This window comes from Aulonocara sp. 'chitande type north' Nkhata Bay, linkage group LG16 (genome assembly GCF_057382095.1).
Source record: "Aulonocara sp. 'chitande type north' Nkhata Bay isolate Kocher_YH1m ecotype deep benthic linkage group LG16, A_spYH_male_GT1.1, whole genome shotgun sequence".
NCBI classification, from domain to species: Eukaryota; Metazoa; Chordata; class Actinopteri; order Cichliformes; family Cichlidae; genus Aulonocara; species Aulonocara sp. 'chitande type north' Nkhata Bay.
Genome location: NC_141359.1, coordinates 26,286,881 through 26,314,874, shown reverse-complemented (window position 1 = coordinate 26,314,874; position 27,994 = coordinate 26,286,881). Strand labels below are relative to the sequence as shown.

The 27,994-nt window shown below is 39.3% G+C and overlaps 1 protein-coding gene across 1 annotated transcript; it reads left to right on the top strand.

The window, feature by feature from the left end:
* The first annotated feature begins 2,535 nt into the window (after positions 1-2,535).
* On the top strand, positions 2,536-26,190 carry kcnj3a (potassium inwardly rectifying channel subfamily J member 3a). Its single transcript, XM_086266460.1, has 3 exons — positions 2,536-4,115; positions 5,085-5,301; positions 24,336-26,190. Exons 1-3 carry the CDS (start codon positions 3,438-3,440, stop codon positions 24,929-24,931), a joined length of 1,491 nt encoding a protein of 496 aa, XP_086122586.1. The 5' UTR covers positions 2,536-3,437; the 3' UTR covers positions 24,932-26,190.
* The last annotated feature ends 1,804 nt before the right edge of the window (positions 26,191-27,994 follow it).

The following is a 27,994-nucleotide window of genomic DNA, read 5'->3' as shown; positions in this document are numbered from 1 at the left end:
TCAGTGGTGCTAGGTTTGGTCATTATGCAAATGTACTGTTTATAAGATTAGGGAAACCCGCAGTCAGCTGAGACTGAGGAAGTCACTTGGATGAGTGATGAAACATTTCTCTTCTCTACTTCCTAGAATTTGGCAGCATTTCAATGAAAATCATGGGCTAAACTCACATGCTCACACACACAAATAAAAAACAAAGCAAAATAAAGGCAAGAGGATTCATGATTTTTTAACCCAGGTTGATCTGAGTTACAGTTTGAGCTATGCAAGCAATTTTATGAAAGGAGGGGCGAGCACATTTCACATTTCAGACAAACAGTTGATGAGGATTCAAATCTCCCTACTCTTACTCTCTGATTGGTGAATGCTTTTTTTTTTATGTGTTCACAAAGTGTTCAAACCTTGTCTCTCTGTCAGGCAGCTGGTTGAATCTGATAACGAAGCCCTGCTTGAAATGGACTAACTTACATTTTCAAACTTTTAAAGCCAATTTCTATATCTGTCTGTCAGTATCACTGACTCTGCCACAGTTTCCACACATTTAGAATTTTGATTTTACTATGTAAGCATTAACAAGAGTCATTGTTAGTAAGCCACTGGGTGCATTGTGTGCAGGGTGCTGTGTTCAGCACACAGGCTTTTGGCTCTTTTATATTCTTAAAAAAAAGTGTTTTTTTCTTACTTTACTAGGTGCCTATTTAATCAGGAACATTTAATTTTCTCTTGATTTGGAGGCCTCAGGGGATTTTTAAATCATGAACACTGAAGATAATCCAAAGGGACTTTGTCATTAAAAAAGCTCCACTGTATCCTGGAGTTAATTGCTCTTTTTCTGGAAGTACATGCAGGAGAAACACTTTGACAAAAGTAGTGTACAGACTTTTGTTTCAGTGAGCATATGTATGAAATACAGCAATTAAAAATTTCTAGCTCGTGGTGCTGGCTGGCTGGCTGATGGCCAATCCAAACTAATAGCCATATTTTTTGCTCTGCAAATATGTGAATAGCCTTTTCCTCTTAATGAGGGCCAGAATGCAGGAATTGGGTGACCTGTGTCCCCCTGCACTCATTATAAAAGCACAGAATTGTGCAGAAGCTGAAGCCAATGTTCACCTGGCAATTATGATGGCCTGGTGACTGATGGGGAAATCTTTTCCTGTGTGTTCTCCTCAAGAGGACTGAATCACAGTGCCTTGCAGACAGTGCTCAGAGGCATCTCAACTTTGCTCTGTGCTGCCATGCAATCATTCATTTGGAAACAGTTATGTCAGGCCTTAGTGCTGTTTTTAGAAGCTACCATTGGTACAGTAGGGCTTGCTGGGTTCTGACTGGACAAGGAATATCATGTGGTTAAGTACAGGGACATAAAAGATATTAGGGGAGGTAGATTTCGCCTGGAACCAGACTGACTTAGCAGAGACTTTGCATTGAGAAAGGGTTAAAGAAAAGGGAGCAACAGGCCATTATAGATATTTACACTACAAAATCAAGAGATACCGCATGAAATGGCAGTAAATACAAAACAAATGATTCATATTCACAGATGACTGTGTGTGATACTACACCGGATGCAACAAGATGTGTAGGTGACTGTCAGGCCTGATTCAGAAGGTGATTTATTCATTTGATCTATTTACTCTTTCTGGGGTGAAAATGAATACAGCCAAATCAATCCACATTGCTGTTGCACTGATGATGCAGTGTGTATCCTGCTTTAATGCTTTAATATCTAAGAGGCACACATCATTGACTTCGATAGGGGTAATTGTGATTTTAGCAAGAAAAAAAGACATAATCACAAAAATAAAATAGAAAATAATAGAGATGGAGATACAATAGACAAGCTGTTTGTTTTAGGCTGCTCACCCTGCTTCATGTGTTTGAGAGAAAGCCTGGGTAACTATGGTGTGGGTGTATTCCCCCGTGGCCTTGATCTTGGTAATATGATGGGTGAATTCTGGTTTCAGCTTTTTTGTCCTCCTGAGATCTAAAAGAGTTTGCTGGGAGTGACAGCAACTACACCGCTGAAGGTGTTACTCTGTTAAGAGATCTAGTGTGTAGCATAGATCGGGTGCAGTCACCCATGGGATCGATGAATGTGGGGGTCAGCTGTGGCTGTCGGTACAGGTGACCCAGAAGAATAGCCACTAAACATTTCAAAATGTTCACTGGCATTGGGACGATTTTTCCTTAAACTGGTTACTTGCTTAAAAAGACTAATGAGCATTAGTTTGGCAACTTTTTATTTTATTTTATTTTTTGCAAAATAGAGATGAGCTGCAGGAGGAAAATGTAGCTTTTTAAAACACGCAAAAGGCATTTATAATATCCTTAATAACTGTTATTGGCAATCTATCTCTAAGCCAGGGGTTCATTCTTCCATTATTGGAGTCTAAAATGTTGCTTTCGGTGCAATTATTTGAAAGTCATCAAGACATCTTGACTGCAATTTCCCATATTTGATCACTTGAAAAAAAAAACCCGAAAAAAAAACCTGTCAAATCAGGCGAATCCTCTTCCCTCCTCCTCCAAATTGTCTGTCTTTGTAGTACCACTAGGCAACAGTGAGTGCATCACTGAAATCGTGGAAGTGCGCAGGAGCCGAACAGGGAAATCGAAGGGAAAGAATGATTTAAGCAGCCAAAAGAGCATCTGGTGGATCTCTGCCGCTGAACTATGAGAATCCAGTCGATATTTCTCTAAGAGAGGAGAAAAGGTGCCCGAAAAGAACCAGGCAAACAGCGTCGATGCGCGCAGCAGCAAATGACGACAGTGGGACAGTGATTTTCTTCCTCCAGCTCGTCATTTTTTACAGTCATATACTTGGGCGCAATTTATCTTCTATGTGTAGAGATCGCAAAGGAAGGACTGGAAACCGAATTATCTCCAACACAGCCGCAAGTGCGCAAAGAGCGTTTTCATCTTGGAAACCGTTTCCACAGACTAATTACGCAGAGATAATTGTCTTTTATAGACCACTTAAGGATTTTGAACTTTCCAATGAAAACTTACTTCGTGAGTACAGTTTTGAACAAGTCGATATAGCCCCCCAACCTTCACTGGCGATGAGTAATCCACGACGCTGCAACTGATAAACCTCTAAAACCTGGACTGCGACTGGCGCGCTTGGATACCTTATCCTGTGCGTCGCTTATTTTATTTTATTTTTTTTCATATGGCTTCTATCTTTGGGGTTTGTAAGCTGGTCGTCCATTATTGATATTTCATGGCTGTAGAGTGTAGCAACAGTAGTGTGTGGCGAAAGAGGACGATGCAAGTCTAACTCGGGAGAAGACATCGCACTTTTATCGCCTTATTTCCCAAAAAGGAAACATTGCGCACGGGCACTAACGACTGCAGCAACTAAAAGCCAGACTTTAAAAAAAAAAAAAAAAAAACATTGAATCATTTGTTATTTCTTTCGCTGCTGTCATCGTAGTATGTCTGCACTTCGAAAGAAATTTGGGGACGATTATCAGGTAGTGACCACCTCATCTAGCGGGTCTGGATTCAATCAGCCTCCCCCAGAGAAAAAGAAGAAGAGGCAGCGGTTCGTGGACAAGAACGGGCGATGTAACGTCCAGCATGGGAACCTGGGTGGTGAAACCAGCAGATATCTCTCAGACTTATTCACAACACTAGTAGATTTGAAATGGCGCTGGAATCTATTTATTTTCATCCTCACCTACACAGTCGCTTGGCTCTTCATGGCCTCTATGTGGTGGCTCATCGCGTACATCAGAGGAGACCTCAACAAAGCCCACAATGATAAGTACACTCCATGTGTGGCCAATGTCTATAACTTTCCCTCAGCCTTTCTCTTCTTCATAGAGACCGAGGCCACGATAGGATATGGTTACAGATACATTACAGACAAATGCCCCGAGGGGATCATTCTCTTCCTTTTCCAGTCGATCCTCGGATCGATCGTCGATGCATTTTTGATCGGCTGCATGTTTATCAAGATGTCTCAGCCCAAGAAAAGGGCCGAGACTTTGATGTTCAGTGAACATGCGGCGATTTCTATGCGAGATGGAAAACTAACTCTCATGTTCAGGGTCGGGAACCTGCGTAACAGCCATATGGTCTCTGCACAGATCCGCTGCAAATTGCTAAAAGTGAGTGATGATGCTTTTGGGTTTGTCCCCAGTGTTTCTCATAGTTCACCTCATGAGTTGTTTAGAAAACTGATACAGAAAGGCCTACACACTGACATTTAAGCCTACTCCTAACTGTTCATAGAGCCGCGAGGCATCTGTTGGACAAATCCTCATTTGTATTTCCAAATTTCATAGACTGCAGTGGATGCACGTTACACCACATTTGTGACATAACTCCAGGAAGATCATTACCTACCCTAAATCAAAACACAAAAGGCATATGGTTTCCAGGAATTATAATACAATTACAAAAAGAACAATAACAGTAAAAAATAATTTGGCAACTTTTTCCAAGCGGCCTGCACCTTAGTAATAACATTGTGTGTCCATGAGTTCATTTCTCTACACAATAATATTCTTATTTGTCACTTCCCATGCCTTTTACTGCTTTGCTTCATAAACACTTTCCATAATGTAAATGTACATCCACTACCATAACAACAGACAAGAGTATGCTGACAATACAGCAGAAACATTGCAAAAAAACCCTGCAGCTTCTATCACATTAAAGACGTATACGCCACACTGCAACAACATCCATGTTAGTAAATGATGACAGTTGCTTTTTTGCTTTGCTTTGTTTGTTCGTTTTTCCATAGGGGCAAATAAGCCACGGCAGGTGAGTTTAATGCAGGTGAATCCACTTTGATCAAGTGGATCAAACTAAATCCAGTTTATTTAATTACACATGTAAAGAGTCAGTGACACCTCCAATCTATGCTAAAATGGATATTCTCAGAGCATGTGTCCTTCTTTTGCCTTAATTTAAGAAAATTGTAGTAATTTTCCTGATAGACTGGTTGGATCTGATTGCATATAAAATGTGAAAAGCTTACACAAAGGCTCTTGATAAGCTGTGGATAGCTGTCTTACCCCTTCCTTCTCTCTACTGAAGAGTTCTCTGTCACTTTCTGTATGCTTCTTTAGTCTCGCCAGACCCCCGAAGGCGAGTTTCTTCCGCTGGATCAGCTGGAGTTGGACGTGGGTTTCAGCACCGGAGCAGATCAGCTCTTTCTCGTCTCACCACTCACGATCTGCCATGTGATTGACACCAAAAGCCCCTTCTACGATCTCTCCCAGAGGTCCATGCAAACAGAGCAGTTTGAAATTGTGGTTATATTAGAAGGAATAGTGGAGACCACAGGTGAGTAAGAGCAAACATGCATTTTTGTTGGCTTGCTGTGGTGAAAATGACAGCTTGTAGCCTGTTTTACTTCAAGTCATAGCTGCAGTCTACATCTTCAGTATAGGAGCATGTTGGATTGTCTTTTTAATGGTGCTAAAGTACTTTGATGTGTTTCTGTAACAGAAATGGATAATATTGAGCTTCTTCATAGGTGTTAATGGTTGACATCCAAATGGACTTGGTATTGACCTCTTGATTGCAATTCATTGATTTTTATTTCTCTGGCAAACACACAGAGCTGCTAATAATGAAAGTGGTTGGCATTTATAAATCACTGATGATTAATTTTGTCTGCAGGCTTTAAATGAATTTTAACACCTTGTGTGCTTTGAGAAGTTAGGCAGAATTTTAAACCACACTTAAGTGCAGAACACTTGAAGCTCTAGCAGGTCACCGTTTTGGTTTTACACCTTTTCTTTTTGTCATCTGCAGTAAATTCCATTCCTCCGTCTTTGTGCCTGAACAGCTCTTACCTCTTGGCTGCTGTTCTCAGAGGGCATGATAATTTGCTTTCTAAGGTCCCTTTAGAATTAGGGGAATTCCATTTCCACAAGATGAGCAATGCCCCGAGTAAAATTCTCCACCGTGGTCATTTTAAATTCGACGATTTATTTGACACAGTTGCTATAGTAAGAGTGGGGCGAGCTCCCTCAGTGTTACAGAGTGAACACAGGAGCAGTTGTAATAGGCTGGTTCAGAGAAAACAGCATATGGAGATGTGACAGGGAAGCTTGCAGGCCAACACTGCAGACAGTAATTAGCATAGACATTCAATTCCTGATAGATAATCATGATAGCAATTTATTGCAGTTGTATCAAAGATTGAGCTCACTGTGACCCTCCAGCTCAGGGCATGCAGTATTTATGATTCGTCATTTCACTGGCATGTTGCATAGATGAAAGTGCGCTGCACATTATTGAGTTGTGTTAATATATTGCAGTTTGTATTACGTTTTAATATATTCCAGTACGCAGCATCTGTACAGACTTAATTCTGTGAAAGACAAATTGAGGATGTCTCATTATAAATTAAATAAATAATCACTAAACATCTGGTGTAAAATGATCTAAATCTTAATCTTTCATCTTGCTGTGATTGTACATCTTTTGTGACTGTCGCACATTTGGCTAGACAACTAAAACTCGCTGTTTTAAGCAAGTGCGGCAAATCTGCAGTGTAGCAATGCGATAAAAATCATCATTGTTATATTTGCAGATATTTATAGCGTTACGCTGTCGCTGAAGCATGTGTCATCGCATCATCCGTGTGTTTTTTGGGGGGGATTGTTGTGCTCACGTTTGTATTCCACAGAAGTGTCTGTATGGAGGAGCACTTGCGGTTACGTGAAGTTGGTGAGAAGGGTGATGTAGAAACAATCTATAGTTAAAAATTGATGTACAGTGAAAGTCTAAATCCTCAGACGCTTTCATTTCTGGCCAGTGTAACTCTGTTTCCATGGCAACCTCTCCTTAAGTATTCAGGATTGCAGCACTGCACCTAAACTTAGATATTTTTTATATTCTTATGGTATAGGAATCATATAATCATTTTGGTAATAAATTGGGTAAACATGTTTTTTAAACATGAATCTAATTTCCAGTTGTTGACACCACCTGGCATCAAGGAGACTCTCCTCTGAAATGTGAAAAGCACACAGAGGCGTTACTCTTCCATAAAGTGCTTTCCAGAGCAGGTGATACAGCAGAGAAAGAATAAGATGAAATATTTATGAGGCTTGGTGTTTACTAGTGAAGAAGCTGCCCAACTCCCCACTATTTTCTTTTTTCTCTCTCTCTTGTTATGCGTGGAAAAACACTGTCTGGAACATGAGTTAAAATACTCTCCAGATTAAAGCCTCGCCATCACTGGGCTGTTGGGCTTCCCATTAGATAATAACAGACACAACACTGTACCCTTTTTGACACACTAACCTTTCGTTCCTCTAGATCACACGAAAATATTTTGTCAGTTCTTTTTCCGCACAAAAGAAGAAAAGAAGAGCGTGAAGGAACTCAGAATTGTTCTATTTTGCTGTAACCTCAGAAAACCCCTACATTGTGCAAAAAGGCACAAGCCTACCCTCTTCTCTTTTAAACAAGAGCCTAAGGTGTTTTTAATCACTGCCTCAATGTGATACAGCTTCCAGATGAGACGTGTAGGTTGTCTCGTGGCATCCTATCTTTTTTCTTTTCCGCAGTAATACCAGTTGTGCTCCAGAGGATAAATTGCAGTTAATGTACTGTGCATGCTGCCAGAAGAGCAGACTAGCTTTAGAAAAAAACAGCATAGGCTTGTAGTAACAAGTTTTAGATGAGTTAATGGCGCTAACAGGAATAATGTCAAACAATCAATAGAAGCAACACACACCAATTTACTTCCCAGCAAGAAATTTTAGCAGTGTGATGGGCTACAGAGCAGTACGCGTCAGGCTCTGTGTCTGTGTGTGCTTCATCCACCTATTACTTACTGGATCTCTGTAAAATAATACCCGGCTTAGTTATTTCAGCATTATTCGAGCACTGCAGGCCTGACAGGTGCTTGGATCAAAGAGGAGGAATTTATTGCAGCAGGAGTGGATAACAAGTAATGACTATAAACCAGCTAATATCTGATGTTTGCGACTCTGGTATAACTCCAATGCTTAATAAATACAAATGCATTTTGTCCTTTTAGAGTAATGATAACATTTTGTACATATGTGATTATACATTTGACATTAAATGCACAGTCTGTGATAGACTAAGACTGTAGGGCAGAAATATTTGCTCACTTTCAATAAGGTAGGGTCTGCAGGAAAAAGTGATTATTATATGCTTAAGCGTTTTCTGTACATGCTGGACTCTGTTTAAACTGGATGTGAAGATGCATTTCGAACAGTCAAACTGAAGAGTAATTAGGTGTGAAAAGCGTGGCTCAGTCACCATAGACCTGTGTCATGTGTCGTTATGTGTCTCCAAGGTGTCTCGCTGACCAATCGTGCTCTGATTTTTTCTACATCACTTCCGCTAGAAGGTCAAATTTATTGTCTGTCGCCAGTGAAGCAAAAAATTTATTTAGCAAGGTTGAGCAAAAAAAAAAACCCTAAATGGCTCAAGATGTACGGGTTATTCCAGCTATTTAGGGTAGTGAGAAAAAGGACTACCATATCCTGCACTAATACATCCCGTGTATTGTTTTGTTTTGCCTTTTTTGAGGCTGTCTCAGAACACAATAGTATTTGCACAATTCATTTCAATTCAATTTTATTTATATAGCACCAAATCACAACAACAGTTTCCTCAAGGTGTGTTATATTTAAAGATAAAGACCCTGCAATAATACAGAGAAAGCAGAGAACACCCTTCAGAGGACGTAGGGTCTAATGAGTCCCAGATCAATCCTGGCAAGTGGTCTAGTGGCCGTTTACACTCGCTGTCCATTTGTGATTATTCAGAGTTTGTCTCATAGAAACTGTTAATACAGCAAGACTGCAACAAAGCCATCCTGCCTACAGTCTCAATTTATTTATCTGATAATACATATAAATATACATAAAGTTTTAGATTGTCGTTTTTTTGTATTTTTTCATAACCGAAGATATTAGTGGTCACGTTATTTTTTCTCTTTATTTACTACTAGAATTAGTTAGCAGTATACTATTTATAATGGAATCAACAAAAAAAGATTTTTCACAAAAAAATTTGAATATGCAAAATTAAAGTCCTTTTCAGTGAGTCTCAGATGAAGGCAGAGTAAGCAGATGAGTGACGAGACTTTGGATGAGGTGCTCTGGACAACCTCAAAGAGTTGGCGACAGGGACGAGGGGTGTCAGGACAGCTCGAAAGGGAGATTGACAGATCGCAAAGAATTAAAAGAACAGGGGCGGATTGATTTGGACAATGTGGGCAGATAAATCATTGGAAAAAAGTAGTAAGTCCACAATTTGGATGACAGTGTGTGAAAACAGAAGCGATGATGAAAACAGGGCAGCAAGAATAGCCCATATAACCACAATTGATTTTCCCCACTTGGTGACACACCTGCTGAGAAAAAAAAAAAAAAAAAAAAAAAAAAAAAAAATATATATATATATATATATATATATATATATATATATATATATATATATATATATATTAGGGGTGCAACAATACTCGTATCGGTATTGAACCGTTTGATACAGTGCTTTCGGTTCGGTACGCATATGTATCGAACAATACAAAATTTTAAATTTATTTTATCAACTTTCCTTCTGACGATGCTGTCTGTGTTGAGAGCTCAGTGGATCTGCCTTCGACTACTCCGCCTAGGCTGCACTGATCTGCACAGATCTGCGCAGATCCACTGAGCGCAGCGCAAGCTGAAGCTAAGCTAGTTGCAACATGGCAGCTGCCTCAACGCTAGCCGAAATTGAACCTCTCACACCCTCATTCAGATCTGGCGTTTGGAACTATTTTGGTTTTCATGTGAAGTATGACCCTGATGGTAAGCGTGTCATGGACATTAGAAAGTAAAACAGTATGTTGGACGTGCCACGCCAGTGCGTTAGCGCAGTTAGCTTGTTAACGTGTTGACGCCGTCCAGCCCAATGCACGGGGCGATCCGCGGTTACTCGTTAAACGGAGATTTGCGGCGTTATGGCGTTAATGTCATTTTAACAAGATTAACGCTGACAGCACTAGTGGGAACACAATACATATGACTGCACATTTACACCGACATCATCCTAGTGCAAAGACAAGTGGAAGCAGACAAAAACAACAAGCATGCATGCTACAAACTTTACCCGAGTCATTTAGACAGCCATTAGCACATGATTCTCCTTATGGGGACCTGATATGTTTAATATGCTGCTGAGAATATAGCCCAGAAGAAGCGTATAGTATAGCTTTTATTTTGGAAAGAGCCATTTGTCTGTAATAAACTCTTTTTTCCAAAGATGAGTGATTTCTCGATCAGATAGATTTTTTTTTTTAATATTTTGTTGTTTCAGCAACATTACATTTAAAAACTGTACTTTTGAGTTAAAATATATATTTATAATTGTGTACGTGTACAGCTGCATGCTGTCCTTCAACCTCTGGCTGTCTAGATCATGTCCAGAAAATGATGTGAGCTTTATAGACACCTGACAAACTCTCTGGGGAAAACCTGGTCTTATTAGGAGAGATCCATCCCACTTTGGATGGTGCTGCTCCCATTTCTAGAAGAATGGCTGAATACGTAAAACTTCCCCAAAACCCGACATTCCAGAATTTGGACTGTAAAGCAGACTTGCAATCTTACGCTCCTCTCTGCAGCTTCCCTTCTATTGTTATCCCTCCAAAACCTCATCCTCACAGAGACTGTGACTGCTCCCAGATCAGCTACAATAGATCAACACAAAAAATGACATTAAAAATGACTTTTGAAACAGCACCAAAGAGCAAAACAATGAAATATGGTTTTATAATCATTAGATTTCTCTCTTCTAAATGCTTATGAGTAAATGATTTTATAATTGTTCAGTTGTGATTTATGTTGCTTTACAGAAACCTGGCAATGGCAGGAATAATACATTAGTTTAAATGAATCAAACCCCTCACATTATACTAACTGTTAAGTGTCTTGAAGCATAAGCCCAGGAGGAGGAGTGGCAGCAATCTTTCATGTTAGCTTACAAAGACCTAAAAGGAGTTATAATTCATTTGAATGTTTTACTCTTATATATCCAATCAAAAACAAACAAACACATAAAAAATGTTTTCTTTGTCATTTATCATCTACCTATGCCTGACTCAGGCCTTTTGTATGACCTATCTAACTGAATTTGAAATCATTCTCAATAACACCCCACCATAGAGCACTTTGCTCTCAGATTTCAGGCTTGTGGTTTTCAGACATTCTCAAAGTAGAATAGGAGGTAAGGCCTTCAGCTACAAAGTTCCTCTCATTTTCTGTGAAGAACTGGCTCAGTATGAATTTGGGAAATGGACAGCCTCTCTACTTTTAAGATTAGACTTAAAACTTTCCCTTTTATAGTTAGGGCTGGATCAGGTCACCCTAAATCATGGCTTAATTACACTGCAATAGGCTCTGTCGGGGACTTCCCATGATGCCCTGAACCTTCCTTCTTCTGTCACCATTTTTCACTCATGTGTTTCTACACCACCTTTGGACTTTTGCGTTTAATGTTGTCTTCTCTCTGCCGGCATTAATGTTTGACTCTGTATCTCTGTGCTCTCATTTTTGTTTCTTGAAGTAGATGGCTGCCCATCCCTGAGCCTGGTTCTATTAGAGGGTTTTTTTTTTTATGTTAAAATGGAGTTCTTCCTTCCCACAGTTGCCAAGTGCTTGATCATACAGGCTCATCCCTTAGAGTTTAGCTCTAGTTGGGCAGGGACTTACCTTATGATATTAAACACCTTGACATGACTGTTATTGTGAAGCGGCAATATATGCATAAAACTCAATTAAAAGGAATTGCATAAGGAGGAAATGAAATGACAGAAAATATTCTACTTATGAACTTACCTCAAATATGAAATTAGTTAAAAATAAATAAACAAAGATACTCTGATTGTTTTCTATAAATGCATTTTAACATCTGCAAATTGTTAACTTGCAAGGCATGCTCCTGGTCTGCAGTACGGGCTGTATAGTTTGATGAACGTGCAACCACTCATTGGGATTAATTGAATGTGAGGAAAGATCGTGGTTTTGCTTTCATACAGAATAATTTTAAAGTGGCTTGAACAACAAGATATGCAGGATGCAAACTCTAGTGTCAAAGCCCTTCACTTTGAATCCTTCCACTCAACCATCCACTTAAATTACCTCCAAGATGAGGTGCAGAACTGAACCAGCCCTTTCTTGAAAAATCTGTTTATGTGTTTTAAAACGAGTGTCACATATAATCACAGGTCAGAAAGAACATATTTTTCAAGAAAATAATTCACGTTAGTTTTACATAAATGTAGTTTCTACAGGCTGGGACTGGGATGACTGTAGATCAGGAGGTAGAGCAGGTCAACTACAACTCAGAAGGTTGGTGTTCAATCCCAGACTGCTCCAGTCTGCATGCTGAAGTATCCTTGGGCAAGATACTGAACTGAAGTTGCTCTCCAGTGCTTTCATTGAAGTGTGTGTGAATGCTAGATAGGAAAGTAGAGCAAGTGGAAACGTGCTATAAAAGAACCAGCTCATTTACTATTTGTGCTAAACAAGTATAGGCATCAGAATATAATACAGGCACCAGACAGAATATGAATGTACAGAGCTGCTTTTAAAAAAATCTGATAGCTAACCCTGTTATTTTTCTTTTTGACATGATTTCCAGTATGACTCCCGTTATCTTTTACCATATAATACCTTGCATCACCCATATTGACTGAAATCATACTCTTCATGGGCAACAGTTTATCTCATACCAGGCAGCCAGCATACACAATAGCAGGGCCCCAAACCCAGCCCACCTAAATACAATGCAGTCACACTTTTTTCCTGGTATGACATGCCGCACGTCTGCTGTTGTGCAGCACAGCAAATGACAAGTATTGTTCTAAATATATATAAAAAAGTTGATCTTGAATGTCAGAAAAATAGAAACAAATTGTGATATAATGACATATTAATAGCGCTGCAGGTCATTTTCACTGTTCTGCTGCAGCGCGGATGGTGACCTGAGTTTGACTTGCCAGGTGAATCACAACTACTACATGCAGTCTTAAAATACATCAGAAGTTTAGATAAGTGTCCCATTAACACCAGTAATGCTGCTCAGCACTACGAAGGCTTAAATACCGAGCCAGAGGCAATCTGTTCGTTAGTGGAGGTGAATCTTGAGAGCTCAAAATAAACTGTAGCTGCCAGTAACAGACGTTTAGGTTGCTGTAGCCATGAAACTCATTAGTGTGTTGCGAATAAATGTATTTCATGATTTCCACAGCGCTCCTGTGCGAATGCTGTGTTTTTTTCTTTCCCACGGAGCTAATGTGCATCTATGTAATTTAAGACCATGCACTTTTCAGATTAGAGACGTAATAAATAACGATAAACAAGCTAATGATTTATTTCGTGGGGCCTCATTTTCATTACAGAAGTGAAAGTCAGCACATTAGTCTGTCCCTGAAATTTTGTATTATGTTTTCAGTCTAACATGGCGGCAAAACAGTGTTGAAATCTTCGCAAACCTCCGAAAAGTGTTTCTAAATTCACTCATCGGCTATGAAAAGCAGTGATTCATGAGCATAAAGTGTATCATCAGCATAAACTCTTTATCTTTTCAGAGAGATGTGACTTTCATGCAAATTTGTGGAGTGTGATCATTATACTTGTTGCGAAATTCATAGAGTGCTGCATATAGGTCATATTTAGAAATGTTTTTAAGCACAGTTGCCAAGGTTCTTCAGGATTTATACTTCATGATGAACTCGGTGCTCTTAGATGTCATTTAGTTGGTTGGATTACTTTTTTTCTTCTTCTCAGTTTTCACTCAGATTTTGCTTCATTCTTCTGGTGACGCATCACTTTTGTACCGCGGGCACAAACGCATTCAGCTTACTGCACTAACTAATGATCTCAGTGTTTCGAAATGATTTTCCTCTGTGTCGTACATGAAACACTGAATCACGCTTCATCTCTTGATTTGGTTCTGAGGCCGATAATGAAGGAAATTATGGGTAAAACATCAAAAGCACTCTCTTTTCATCGATTAAGTTGTGCATTGATTTGGATTGTTTGCAAAGGTTTCTTTCGGCCCCCTCTTTTTCATACTGCTACAAAGATTTGTCATGAATTACTGTTATGGAATAAAAAATAGAATAACCCAGCTATCTGCTCATTTTTTGTTAAATGAGTGTAGGTGGCAGGGGTGGTTGCTTATAGACTGGAGCAGCTACTAATGTTTATTCATGTGCTTTTGTATGCATAAATACTGTATAAATACTGACTGGAGAGATCAGCCCTGAATGATGAATCTTCTACCTTCAGTTTGTTGGAACAGCAGTGTGTCTGTTATAAATGAAGTTTGTGTTTGGGCATGCGTTAAAGTTTTAAAACACGATGCAGAAAATATTAGCATTTGGATTCGTCTACATAAACAGATGCTCGAGATTTATCATCAGATTGTGGAATCAGTAATAAAAAAGGAATTAAAAAGGCTTGGCACTCATTTTATGTAAACAAACAACAATGAATACTGATTTGTGTGGAGGAAAAACTATTAAGTTATATAATATCATCAATTAAGTTGTTGTGCAACAAATACACATACTTGGAAAATGAAATTAAGAGTAATAATCACTTTGATGTAGACTCTGTCTAGTGGTAAAGCCAGCCAGCATAATTAATTGGGAACATTCATTGCCACTGATTAACAGAGCAGCCAATGTCATGGCTTGATCTGTGCTTTATCATCAGCAGCAGCAGTAATTGAAATGAACACTGAGACCTTTCTTTTACGCCAGAGGCCTCACAGTTTCATTCATATGAGCAAAAGGCCATTGCCCCAGAGGTCTGGGGTCACCTGACGTCAGTTACAGACGCAAACCCCGTTTATGAGCCAGCTGTGAAAGATGAGAGGAGCTGACCATAATTCATTTTGAGTCATTGAAGCGAGAGCATGTCCTCTCATCTCAGTGTCATGCTCCCTGTCTCGGGCCTGCGGGTCAAAGGGTTAAAGTGGGTTCGGTGGAGAAGTTGAGAGTCGCAGCTCAGGTGAGAGCAAGGCTTTCCAATTAAATCTAACGTGCTCGGGGTGAGAGCTCCTGAGAGAGGTGTCTGTCCCCGCAGAGATCCACCTGTGCAGCTGAGGAGATAAACCACGTGTTGGATGCCTTTCAGCTTTAACTTTAAATATTTTCAATGAGACTTTCCTATATAAACTTTACCTACAGTATAGCTTCACTTTGCATTAATATTTAATGAATTCAGTTGAGTTTTCATTTATGTACTGTATTTCAAAAGCCACTTTACTGTAAACTGCTTTATTGTACCTGAGTAAAGAATCAGGTTTTGCATGTATTTCTCACTTGAAATGAATAACTTCAAAGATCTGTAGCTGTGACACATCCAGAAAGAAAAAAGAAATGACACAGGTGTTGGTTCAGCTAAAGTCTGAGTCTAGATTATGCTGTAGTTGCACTGGATTGGGTAATTGGGTTTTATTTGCAATATATTTCATTCCATTACAACAACAAGAAAAACTGAAGCTTCATATTCATCATAGAAACAAGTCAGAGCGTCTCGTAGCCTAAGCTTTATAGGCATCAGACAGATTTATTTCAAAGCTGATTTGCTTATGTTATATTTAAAATGTGTTCAACGTATTTTGTCCAACACCTGTAGCAACTGCTGCTCTGCACAAATGCGTTTCCTTCATGTCGTATTGCGACATTAGCATTGCAAATTTTAGGTAAACAAGGATATTCTAGGAAGACGTGTAAGATTAACATCTTATGGCTATTGCACATACAATAATTGCTCTGGGGCTGAACCCCTCATAATGGACATTGCAACGAACTAGCTATGACATACCGGATTCATTATCCCTTTCAGATGCTGCCATCCCAAGGGGTGAGCACGGTAATTGTGTCTTTAGGGATTTGTCAAGTCTCTGTTGGATGGCAATAAATCACTGGTAGAAGAGGTGTGGTGGCAGACCTGGAATGAACCTGCGCGATAAAATAGCAGTACCTCAATATTTGCCTCTACTCCGAGTGCGAGAAATAACTGACTTGGTTTGAGTAGATGTTGTCTCTCAGAAGATGCGTGTGCCACTTTGTTGTGAGGACACTTCTTTTTTTTTTTTTTTTATTAATAACACAAACTGGAGACCTCAACATTGACATGACTCCAGCCATAATAGAGGACAGACACTCAGGGCAAGTGTTACGTTGTTATGCTTGTTTAAGAGGTTATCACCCCAAAGAAGGTTGTGATGCACTCGCAGCATTGATTTGCGGAGCTGTGACCGTCCCTGAAGTGCAGGTGAATCAATCCCGAGGCCTAAACACAGAGCCCCATGAACATGTTGTTCTGAAGGCTTGTCTTCTTGCAAGGCCCTCCTCTGGGATGTCTCTTTCTATTTTTGCCGCTCAGACATGGTTTAGTTTACTGGAATAATGCGCTCTCAAGCTCAAGTGACAAACTTGAAAAAAACAATAGAGATTCTTTACTCCTTTTAATACCATCCAAGCGAGATCTCTTAAGGCTTGAAAATCCCTCTTTTGTCTGCCCCCCTCTTAGCTGTAACTCCTTTTCATGACTTAAGAAGATTTAATAGTGGCGATCAATATGAGATTATAGCTTCTTTCACTCATTCAGTCTGTTTTAAGGAAAGAAATTGGCTTTCTGATCGTTTCTGAACTCAATATACTTTATAATGAGAAGCAAATCTTTCATATTCTCAGCTGGTGTGGACACCTACTCAGTGTGATTTCTCCTGTATGAACAATAAAGGTTTTTTGGCCTAAAGGAAATCCATTGATTGGCATTTTGCTCAACTGCGTCCCTTTATGACGGTATCAGCTTTGCCTTCATTTGGTAATATGCGCTCTTCTGGCTGTGTTAATGGCCCTCAGCCATATGTTCCTGTAGCCTGCCCGACACCCCACCTTGCGTGGAGATGCTTGGCAGCCCCGCTCCTATTCCTTTTCCTTCCTTCCCTTTCCAACAGCCTCCACACTCAAGCAATTGCCACAGCATCCAGTCTCTCCCCTCCCCCATAGCAGTGCACTTCCCCTGCCTTTTCCCTCCATCAGCTTCCTTCTTGTTCTCATTGCTGAGCCCCGCGCTGTGGGGCTGGAATAGAATCTGAGAGCTGCAAGCAACTTGAAGCCATCTTCACAAAGGGATTACGCACTAAAACAGTATTTAATGAAGGGAGGGGACTTATTTGCATCCTTGAAAAGTCCAACTGTGAAAAACAGGTCACTGAATGCTTCTGGATTTCTCTACAGTTTACCAGTTGATTGTGGTCACCATAGAAACAGCTGATCAGGACTTGTGGCCGCAATAGCACTATCACTATCAAATAAGAAATTTTATTGTGTCGCAGGAAAAATTTAATACTAGAGTCAAATTTTACAAAAAAAATAGCTGTGACAAACTAAAAACATGTTATTCAGACCTGTGAGCTGCACTTCTCTTTCTTCAGCAAGCAGATATGGCATCCATCGTCATCATCCTCTGATATTCTTCAGTTTTTCATGACCTAATACAGACAGGGGAATGCTCCTCCCTGATTTAATTGAAGAACAGAGCAGTTATTATGAATTAATTGTTATACCTCGCAATCGCGCGTTGCAGACAAAGACGTGATGCGGATAGCCTCGGCTGCAGCAAATGTTTGACAGGAGCGGCGCACAGATAAAAGGCTGAATCTTGAATAATGTTGTGTGACCGTGTGTGTGCAATGTCCAGATTCTCATGCTTGTTTTTGCTAGCGTTTTTCTCATACATAACACTTGAGCTGTTTCCACAGCCGTGATAGACTGTCAGGGGACTTTGCTGACAGCACTGCGCTGGTGTTTGTGTGTGTGTGTGTAGAACCATTTGAGTGACTGAGCGAAAGGGAGAGCCAGACAGAGAGTGAGCGAGGAATAAGGAGGTTATTTGTGATTTTGTCACTAAATATGAGGTTGCGAAGAACTCTTTGACACCCACCTTCCCTTTTTTTTTCTTCTTCTGACTAGCACTCAGATGAGAAGTCATTTGAATAAACCTTCATTTTCACATAGCCGTCAATTTTGAGTGTCGTTTGCCGGGTGGCTGTGGGTTGTTTAATCATACAATAGCTCTGATTTATTTATTTGAAAATCTAGATCGAGACTCTGCCTAGATAATTTGACAGAGCTGAAATTAATAGGCCTCTGCTCTCACGTCTGCCCCTTGACTCTACTCTGTCCTCAGTGTGTCAAGTGCAGATTTGCAGCGGTGATTTTTACGGAGCCGAGTACCAATCGGATATGATCCTGCAGCTTTTCCAGCCTGGATAAGCTTCTTTTAGACCGTCGTGTCTGTGAATACCACTTGTCTTGTTTTTTTTCAGCTACTATCAAGAAACACTGGCAGGCTGCCTCTGAGTTTACAGTGCTTTTCTGTTCCAGTCACCAAAGAACCCATTTTATCTTTGCTGTCAATCCGCTTCACTTTGTTAGCCCAGAGAAGAAGCTAGCTCTGTCTTATCACAAAAGTGCATTTATTTAGAGTCTCAAGCTGAGGTGGCTTTCTGGGCGCCTAAATCTCAAAGCTTATTCTTGACGCGATTTCCTGTTCTTCTTTTTTTCATTCCATTGTGGAGTCAGTCGGTGAAATATTTTAAATATGGTGCAGATAGGGCACAGGCAGCCTCTACATCTCACTGCTCTCTACTAATTTCCTCAGGGTTTAGCAAAATACCTGTGAGTTGATTTTCAAACATGGTTGTTGCTGAGATGACAAAAGAAGATCTGCATGCTCGTTCTGTTTTCCATGTTCTCTCCTCTCTGAAATCTACTTTTAATGAGCTGCATTTTTATATCTGTGCAACATTCCTGAGTTCAGCAGAGGATTATTCAAATGTTATTCATGCTGTTACATGAATATTACATATCATGTGAGTCCTGTTCTGAAGGGGGGGCGGTTCTGATGGAGTTTCATACTTTCAATTTAGGCCCCAAAATACCATATATCACACAGACTGTGCAATGTAGGGATACTTTTATGAATAGAGAGATCCTTAAAATGTTTTTTAAAAAGTTCACAGGTAATAATACTGGTTTAAATGTTGCAATGATTTGGGAATGTATAATCTTTCTTAAAAAGCTGTGCAATAAAAGTCAGCACTAAGTAATATCTGTGACTTTCACTTTTTTTTCAACAACCAATATACTGGCATGTTGAGGTAAAACGGGAAATGATTCTTATCTGAAAGACTGTCAATCAAAACTGAAGAGAGATGCAGTTTTTACCCCTGTTTCAGCGATACATAATAAAGTAAGAATTAAAGCATGTAACAGATGGACTCATTATGTTACCAACAATGACATCAGTTCACAGCTGTGGAGATGGAAAATCTAAGTCATCTTTAGCTCTGTTTACTATGTTCAGCAGTCAGACGTTAACTTTGTCTGCGTTTTGATGCTCGGTGTTCAATGTGGGACTTCTGCTTCTACTGTTGTATTTGTCTTTAGTCGAACGGCTACTTTTACTAAAGGACTTTGCACTTCTTGTACCACTCGCTTAGGTTAATTGGGGGACTGAAAGCAGATAATAATTTGATCCGAGTCTACCCTCTTCCCCCATATGTTGCCTGCCAGCATAAGTGCCTTTGAGGTGGTTCAGTAATTTGCAACAGCATTATCGACACACACACACACACACACCAAAAAAATCAGACAAAAGGAGAGATACATTTTTTTAAGATGTTGTAAGTCGATAACAGAGAGGTCTTCCTCTGTGAAACTTGTGTATTGTTGATAAAACAGCCAAAAGACCCTGATTTGTCTTCCAGAGAATCTGTAAGAGGGGTGTTCAGAATCTCTTATTGCGGAGCACTTTATAGAGAAGAGCCACTCCACAGAGGATTTGAAATATACTGGTATTGCCTTATACAGAGTCACAGAAGGGAACAGATAACGATTTACTGAAATTAGAAGTGTAATGGATCCACACAGTTACAAATTTCTCTCCTAATGGGCTGAATGAGGAATTGCCTCTTTACTGATTCCAGTGATGTTTTTTCCCCCACTTAGTTTCTTCTGGCTTCTCTTTTCTTTAACAGAGTTGGTGAAACCTGACGGTTTTCTGTTTACATGAACTGAAGAATGAATGAAACTGACCACAGGTTGATTTATTATTATGATTATTAGTGTAATTAATAAATCTGTCAGTCATTGTGTCTCCTCAAAGGACAGTTAAAAAATTCTACATATTCAAATTACTTTTTTTTATCATAAAAATCATAAAAAGAAAGAAAAATCTAAATACTGGAAAAGCTGGAAAGCGCTGTTTTAGTGATTTTTGGATTAAAAATTTCAAACATTATGTTGATTTTCAGTTTTTTCTGTCATGACTCATAGAGGTAGGTTAAATTATTGTTACAGCACATCGTTTTTATGCCTCGATGCTAACGACATTTCACAAAACAACTTTTGGGCTGTAAATGCGAAACTGAAATAATTACACATAAATGTTTGATCGGATGAAATAGTGAAGTGAATAAGTGAATTTTATCAACTTCATTGTGGCGCGATGATCTTTTCTCACCATTATTAAATGCTATAACTCAGAAACAGAAGGGGAGATTGTGACAATTTATTTTTACATTTTCACAGATGCTGAAATAGTGGCTTTAATATTTCATATCCACCTATAAATTTCTCTCACAATGTACATATTTTAATAAGAAAAGATAATATTTTAATCAGGACAGCCATGGATGTTAACTGCAACTTGTTCTTTTTGAAGTGATGGGGTGAATAAAAAGAATTTGAATTTCCCAGAAGTGGTTAAAAATCCATGTAGCGTAGTTCCAGTGGTACCAACTCAGTATAACTGGGAAGCCTATACTATATCAAGCATACAGTATAAAAACTGTGACTACAAAATTATTTTAGCTTTCACTTTTTTGACATAGAGGTGTTGGTAACATCAATAAACCTAAGTTTCAGTGACAACACTGTACACCACATATCAGAGGTGTTTTTTCTCCCCCTCTCTGCTGTGACGTCCTGCTGTTGTTCCCAGCAGCACAGAGCACAACAGATATGTTTATTTTTGTGCGTTTGCTTGTTGTGTTCTTCTTCTTTTTTTTTTTTTTTACCCCTGCTTCGCGTGCATTTATGACCCGTTCGTGTGATACAGAACGTGCGTGCCGCAAAGATCATCCGAGGGAAACAGTGCAATATTCCGCCCGAGTGATGGATGAAAGGGGATGAGAAAATTGCTCTGCGCTTTATTAAAAATGACATTTGTATTATGAGTTTTGGGCTTCGCTGATGAGATGTCACCAGAATATATGTTTTCCCCACTTCACCAAAAGGCAGACACTTTTGAGCTGTGTGGTTTTGTGTTGTAAAAGGTCACATTTCAGTGACAATAAAAACTATTTTGGTCTGGCTCGGTGGCTCGGGAGCCATATTGAGGATCTGAGCCCGTCCTCAGTGGAAAATCCATTCTGAGCAGTTGGGTTGTGCATTTTTTTTTCAGCTGTTGAGAGACTTTTGTGTTGTGTCACTGTTACTTTTGACCAAACTAAGCAGAGAAAAAGCTTTATGGCTGTCACATGCACACATTTCTACAGTTTTGTTTCCATAGAAACGCTGAGTTCTGGGCAGGCGTGTGTTTAAGAGTTACATAAGGCTTTACCAGTAATACATTGTACAATCCAATATGGGCATTCTCATTTGAGTAGATTTCTATTTTTAGCAATGATACATAGTAACTGTAAAAAAAATATCTAAATGAGGTTTTATGGTTTCTTGCTGCTGCTATTTTAGGCTGTGTAACTGCACTCTGTTACTCGATCTAGGGCTGCCTCTCTAACTGATACGAAACTTCGATATACACAGCATAATGTTTAAATTTCCATACAAATTTGCAGTGTCTTGGCCTTACTGAAAGTCGAGGTGCACAGTTCATTATCACTGCTGTGTCTGTTATGGTGTGGCCATATGAATGTGGGCGTTGCAGAACAGCAGGTCTTTAGCAACACAATTGTACATATCTGATGCAACAGTGTCTACAATTATGCAATGGCTCAAGTATCTGTTCTTGAATAATGTATGGAATTGAAATCTATATTAATGATCTTGATTAAGCCTGGTGCTATTGTTAGTTCTTGAAGGATGATACAGCGGATTAGATCATTGACATCAGAGAGGTTTCTGCCGTAGTGGGCTGAGTGGGTTGAGAGGAAGGGGAACAGGTTGAGCAGGGATTCGGCCCCAGGCCTGCAGGGTTCATGGGTTTCCAGAGACAGAGGTCTTACAGTAACTCCTACACTATCTGCAGGGCCGATAGTGTTATTAATAGATGTAAGATGAAGCTATTTGGATTTTGTTTTTACTGTAGCAACCCCTTTCACTCCTTTGATTTAAAAAATAATAACTAAAGAGTGTTGTAGTCTTTTAGATATAGTATCAATGTCCAATTAGCACTGAGCGACATGTTTGATTAAGAAGGTGCAGCTCATTTGTGGTGGTGATTAAGTAGCTGTCAAAAGCTATAATCTGAAAGCATTTTCCACCAGAATTTTCTCACAATCGGTGTTTGCACGGCTGTTGATGGCGACTGTGTTTTGGCTGGCGGAAATTTAACAGGTTCACTATGCAATAAGATTTCCATTCAGGCTTAACTCTATCGCTCTGGCCCTACAGTTCTCATTAGCTTTGCCCACTTTATTCACTGCAGCACATTTGTATATGCCCAAAAGGCTCGGGGACTTTGAGGCAATAGTGCAGAAGTAATACACTGAATACCCTAAACGCACTTGATGTTCACATCTGTGATTGTGTACAGAGCTGTTATCAGTGAATTATTTTATGACCTTGGGAATCAGGCGGAATCGCAGATGCTGCTAGTTTCGATGATGACATCCTCGCAATCAGCAGCAGTGTCTCACTGTGAATAAGCGCTTCTCTTAGTTTGGACCCAAATGTCGCTGCTAGAACAATATTAGTTTGGTAATTAAAATGTGTGATAATTATGAACCGCAGTTGCTGATTTCCTGATGGATTTCAACAAGTTTTAACATGAATGTCCCAGCCATTCAGCTGTGTGATATAACCAATTTAGTATTTTGTTCAAGATGTAAACCTAATTATAGTTTTTCTGCACTCACTTTCAGCTAGAAATTAAAATTGTTTATTCAGCGGAATGTTAACTATGCTGGGATAGAAAAGGCTTTCCTGTAAGCAGGGGAGTGTGACATAATGCACACATGGCTTTGATAGCTACTGCTGAATAATGACGATGAGTAATCACTTACAAGCATCCAATAACTTTGGATGAAAACAAATGTTTAATGCTGTTTAATTCAAACCTTGGGATTTTTCTAATTGCATTAATTTGTTTCTGAGGATGCGAGGGGAGTTTTAAAGCAGGATTTTAATTCCCCAGTGAGGGAACATTTATTCCAAATGTATAATAGTCTGCTATCATGTGCCAAATTTGCAAGGCATGGTTACAAGTACACACACAAGGTAGACACATGCTAATAAGGCTATTGTGGTTTAATTTGTAATCTCCAAAGGACAGAATTGAGCACTTTTACCCAAATTGTCACGCTGGTTTTGGCTTAACAATGTCATGAAAAAGGATAATGAACATTTTTTTGTCTGTATGTGTGTGTGTGTGTGTGTATGTGTGTTTTGCATAACATCTGATTCCCCTTTAATGTCTTAAAAAGAAATATTACTTCTATCTGTTGTAGTTGCTAAGGCGTGGACAGATAGAATTAGAGAATAAGAGTGGATTTGAGGTCTTTTTTTCCTGTATTTTTGTACTGGACTGCCATAAGTGAAGACGATGCTAAACCAAAGAGTAAATGTAATATTAATATGCACTGTACTCTTTGAATACATGACAGGTGCAGTGGAAGTTCCTTACTAATCATAATTTTTAATTAAAATTGGACTTTTGTAATTATTATTTTTTCATTCTTATAAAACACGTGCAGCCAATTACTCAACTATACTTTTAATTAATGTTCATGTTAGCCTGGAAATTGCTCATAAACATCACATTTAGGAAGGGAAAATCAATTAAGCTTTTTATTTAGGCAGCTGGCTCTGTAATACAGTAAATGCTTAATCATTGAGGCAGTTTTGTTTGCAATATTGTTTGCTTTGTCATCTAAAAATAGCTCTGGTGAATAACATATTGGCTCTTATGGAAGAGTGCCAAGCACATAATTAAATCAGGGCTCTGCTGTATAATAGTGGAGTCTTGAAATATTTCATATTTAAATTTTTGGGGTTAACTGTACTGTTATAAGTCAGTGACACATAATTTGTGAAACTTAAAGGGTCTTCTGTCTTTTCGTCACAGGAATGACCTGCCAAGCGAGGACATCGTACACCGAGGACGAGGTTCTGTGGGGACATCGCTTTTTCCCGGTCATATCTTTGGAAGAAGGTTTCTTTAAAGTGGACTACTCTCAGTTTCATGCTACATTCGAGGTGCCCACCCCTCCTTACAGCGTGAAGGAACAGGAGGAGGCCCTGCTTCTCTCCTCGCCCCTCATGGCTCCATCCCTTTGCAACAGCGGGGAGAAGAACAGCTCTCTGGACTGCTTGGAGACCCTGGAGGACAATGACAGCACCACCAAGCTGCCTACCAAGCTCCAGAAGATCACAGGGCGGGACGGCCTGCCTAAGAAGCTACTAAGAATGAGCTCCACCACCTCAGAGATGACTTACAGCTTTGGCGACCTGCCCATGAAGTTGCAGCGAATCAGCTCTGTTCCTGGCGTTTCTGACGACAAGCAGGGTGGGAAGGCCTCCAAGATCAGCACAGAGCCCATCAGTAAGTCAGTGGCGGACCTACCTCCAAAGTTGCAGCGACTGGCTGGAGGAGGGGCGGGCAGGATGGACGGACACCTGCCGCCTAAACTTAGAAAGATGAATTCAGATCGCTTTACATAAAGCAGGCAACATATTTTAAATTATGCCATCCACTTTTATTTCCCTAACTGAAGTCCTTGTACTATTCCTAATTTATTAATGGACAATATTCTTATATTAAACGAAATGTAGAATATGTGCACAAAAACCTTATATAAAGTGTGGGGATGGAATTGAGCACATTTGTCTCTGGATGTAAGTGTACATGCTCTGATGAAAGACCTCTGATTTTTTTTGGGTTGTTTTTTTAAGGATGATGTACAATTAGCACAATCTGGCATGTAAGAAACAGCGCATGTAGAACAGAATCTAAATAATTTCTGGCATGACATTTATTGATATATTATTTTACAAAAAGAATTTCATTAATGAATTTGCAGACGGTGGAACAATTGCACAAAGCCATATGATTTACAACATGGAAAACCTACATTACATGGTTCTAATTTGTGGTGACGACAGGCACATACATTTGTTTTGAGTTGATTGCTTTTGTTGTTTAATGTAAAATCGTGGCAATGTTATGTTAACTGCATGCTTCTCTTATTGACTTAGCTATACAAAGGTAATAGACAAAGATGTTTAGCCTTAACTATATTACCTTGTTTCCATTTTCATGTTTGTTCACAGCCGTATTTTTGGCATTTCATATATAGACTATTTTACCATGTGCGATTTTATGAATTTATTAGATGATCAAATACAAAATATGTTGCTAAATGATGCATTTTACATTTACGTAGGAGTGCATTATCAGCCTCATATGACCTATCGGAACTGGGCACAATGAGTTTCACTTATTAAAGTAACACTTAAGTTGAAAGATTGAATATTTGTTCCTGATAAGCACAAAACAATCATTATATTATACCCTGTGATATTAAAACCTATTTATGGGCATTCTGTTTTAAATTGACTGCTTAGGGCAGTAGTCTAGTACTGTGCAATCACATTTTTCATTATATAACAGAATACAATCTATAGTAGGCCTGTGTGGTCATACAAGACACTCCTTTAGAATTTCAACTTAGGTGTTACTATTTAGATTTACCGGGCCTATAAGAAAATCATAACCTTTGTTTTAGGGGCCCATAATATTCCTCCTCTGTGATGAAAGCAATAATATTATAATGACTATAATCTTTATATAGCCACAGGGTCTACCACAGCCCCATATTCATTCTGTTGACTGAATCCATGCCATGAAATCTGGTTTTCTCTAAATGCTTCAAAGACATTGTATGATACCCAATCTCTTCAGGAATAAAGATCTAAAGTAACTGTTGAGCATCTTGCTCCTTTGACTTGATATAATGCATACTTTACTGAGTTGGTGAAAAAATGTCACCGTGTTAAGGGCGGTCAAAACGATGGAAGACCAACACCATTGTTTCGTTACTGTTAATAGCTGACCTGTGTGGCTGCATCTACTGCCATGTGAATTACCCAAAGCTGTGTACACTCACTGGCCACTTCCAATCGCATGGCAGCAAAATGCACCCAAATGTTCTTCGAAATGATCAAAACAACGTGCTGAAATTTTAACTTTGCATCAGAATGCAGTGACTTCGAACTTTGACTAAACTTTGACAAGACTTTGAATGTGGCATGATGTTTGTACTTGGATTTTCCCACTCAGCTATCTCTAGGGTTATGGTCCCATAAAAGAGAAAATACTGAGTGGCAGTTTTCCAGGTGAAAATACCATGTTGATGCGAGAGGTCAAAGGAGAATGGCCAGACTGGTTAAAGCTCAAAGGAAAGCAACAGCAACTCAAATAACCACTCACTAAAACCAAAGTATGCAGAAGAGCATTTTCTGAATGCACAGTCCAACGAACCTTGAAGCAGATGGGCTACAGCAGCAGAAGACCACACCGAGTCTCACTCCTGTCAGCTAAGAACAGAAAACTGAGGTTATAATTCACAACAAAATTGGACAATAGAAAACTGATGTGATGATTGTCTGCGAAGGTTCTCAGTCATCCAGGTCATGGTAATCTAAGGAAAGAAAAGCGACTGGACTTCTTTAAGATTCAGTAGCAACACTCAGATGGTAGGGACATAATTTGATGTAAACAACATAAACGCATGGATCTATCCTTCGTTTCAGCATTGGTTCAGATGTGATGATGTGGGAATATGTTCTTGCACACTTTAAGCTTCTTAGCACTGACTGTGCATCATTTTAAACAGACAACTTTAGCATTGCTAACCTGTCCATCCTTTTATGATCATAGTCTACCCATCTTCTGATGGCTGCTCTCAGCTGGATAACATGCCATGTCACAAAGTTTAAGTCAATTCACTGTAATCCAATAGAGGTCTTTTGAGATATGGGGGAGCAGGAGATTCACATCAATGGATGTGCTGTAACTGTGTGATGCTACCCTGCCATTATAGAACAAAATCTATGAGGAATGCTAAATCCATGCCAAAAAGAATTAAAGCATTTCTGAGCATGGAAAAGTGTACCTAATAAAGTGTCTGGGGAGTGTTCAGTTTGGCTATGCAACCTTTTCTTTTTAAATTTTGGAATGCTTTGACATTTGGGAAAATACGTTACTTTCCGAGTGTAAGATGAGACTATTGATATGACCCCCATTCTTTTTCCACTCCAAGATGAAAAAAGGTCCACTTGCCACAGCATGACAAGAAACATTTTTGACACATAACTTCTTGTATAAGCTCTCTATATTTCCATTTGTAATTTAACGTGAAGTGTAAAAACGTTCAAATACTGGTGTAAAATGTAGTATCATGCTTAGGGTTGCGATATCAAAATGCATGCAAATCTTTCCTGAAAAGCAAGGATGCCTCTGTATTCCAGGTAAATTCTACAGCAATTTCATTAACCAGTTGTTTTCTTTGTAAATGTCTCAGAGGGACATGTATTGTGTGTTTTTAATCAGCAGATTCAGAGAACGCTGTTAAAAATTACATACTTAAATGATCACTTCAGATTTCTGTGCAGGATTGATAATGACAATCGCCATAGGAGTTAACTGAGAACTGAGAGGACCTTTTTACAGTGAGTGGCACATTTTTCAGCCCTTTAAAAATCAGATACAATACTAACAGGAGA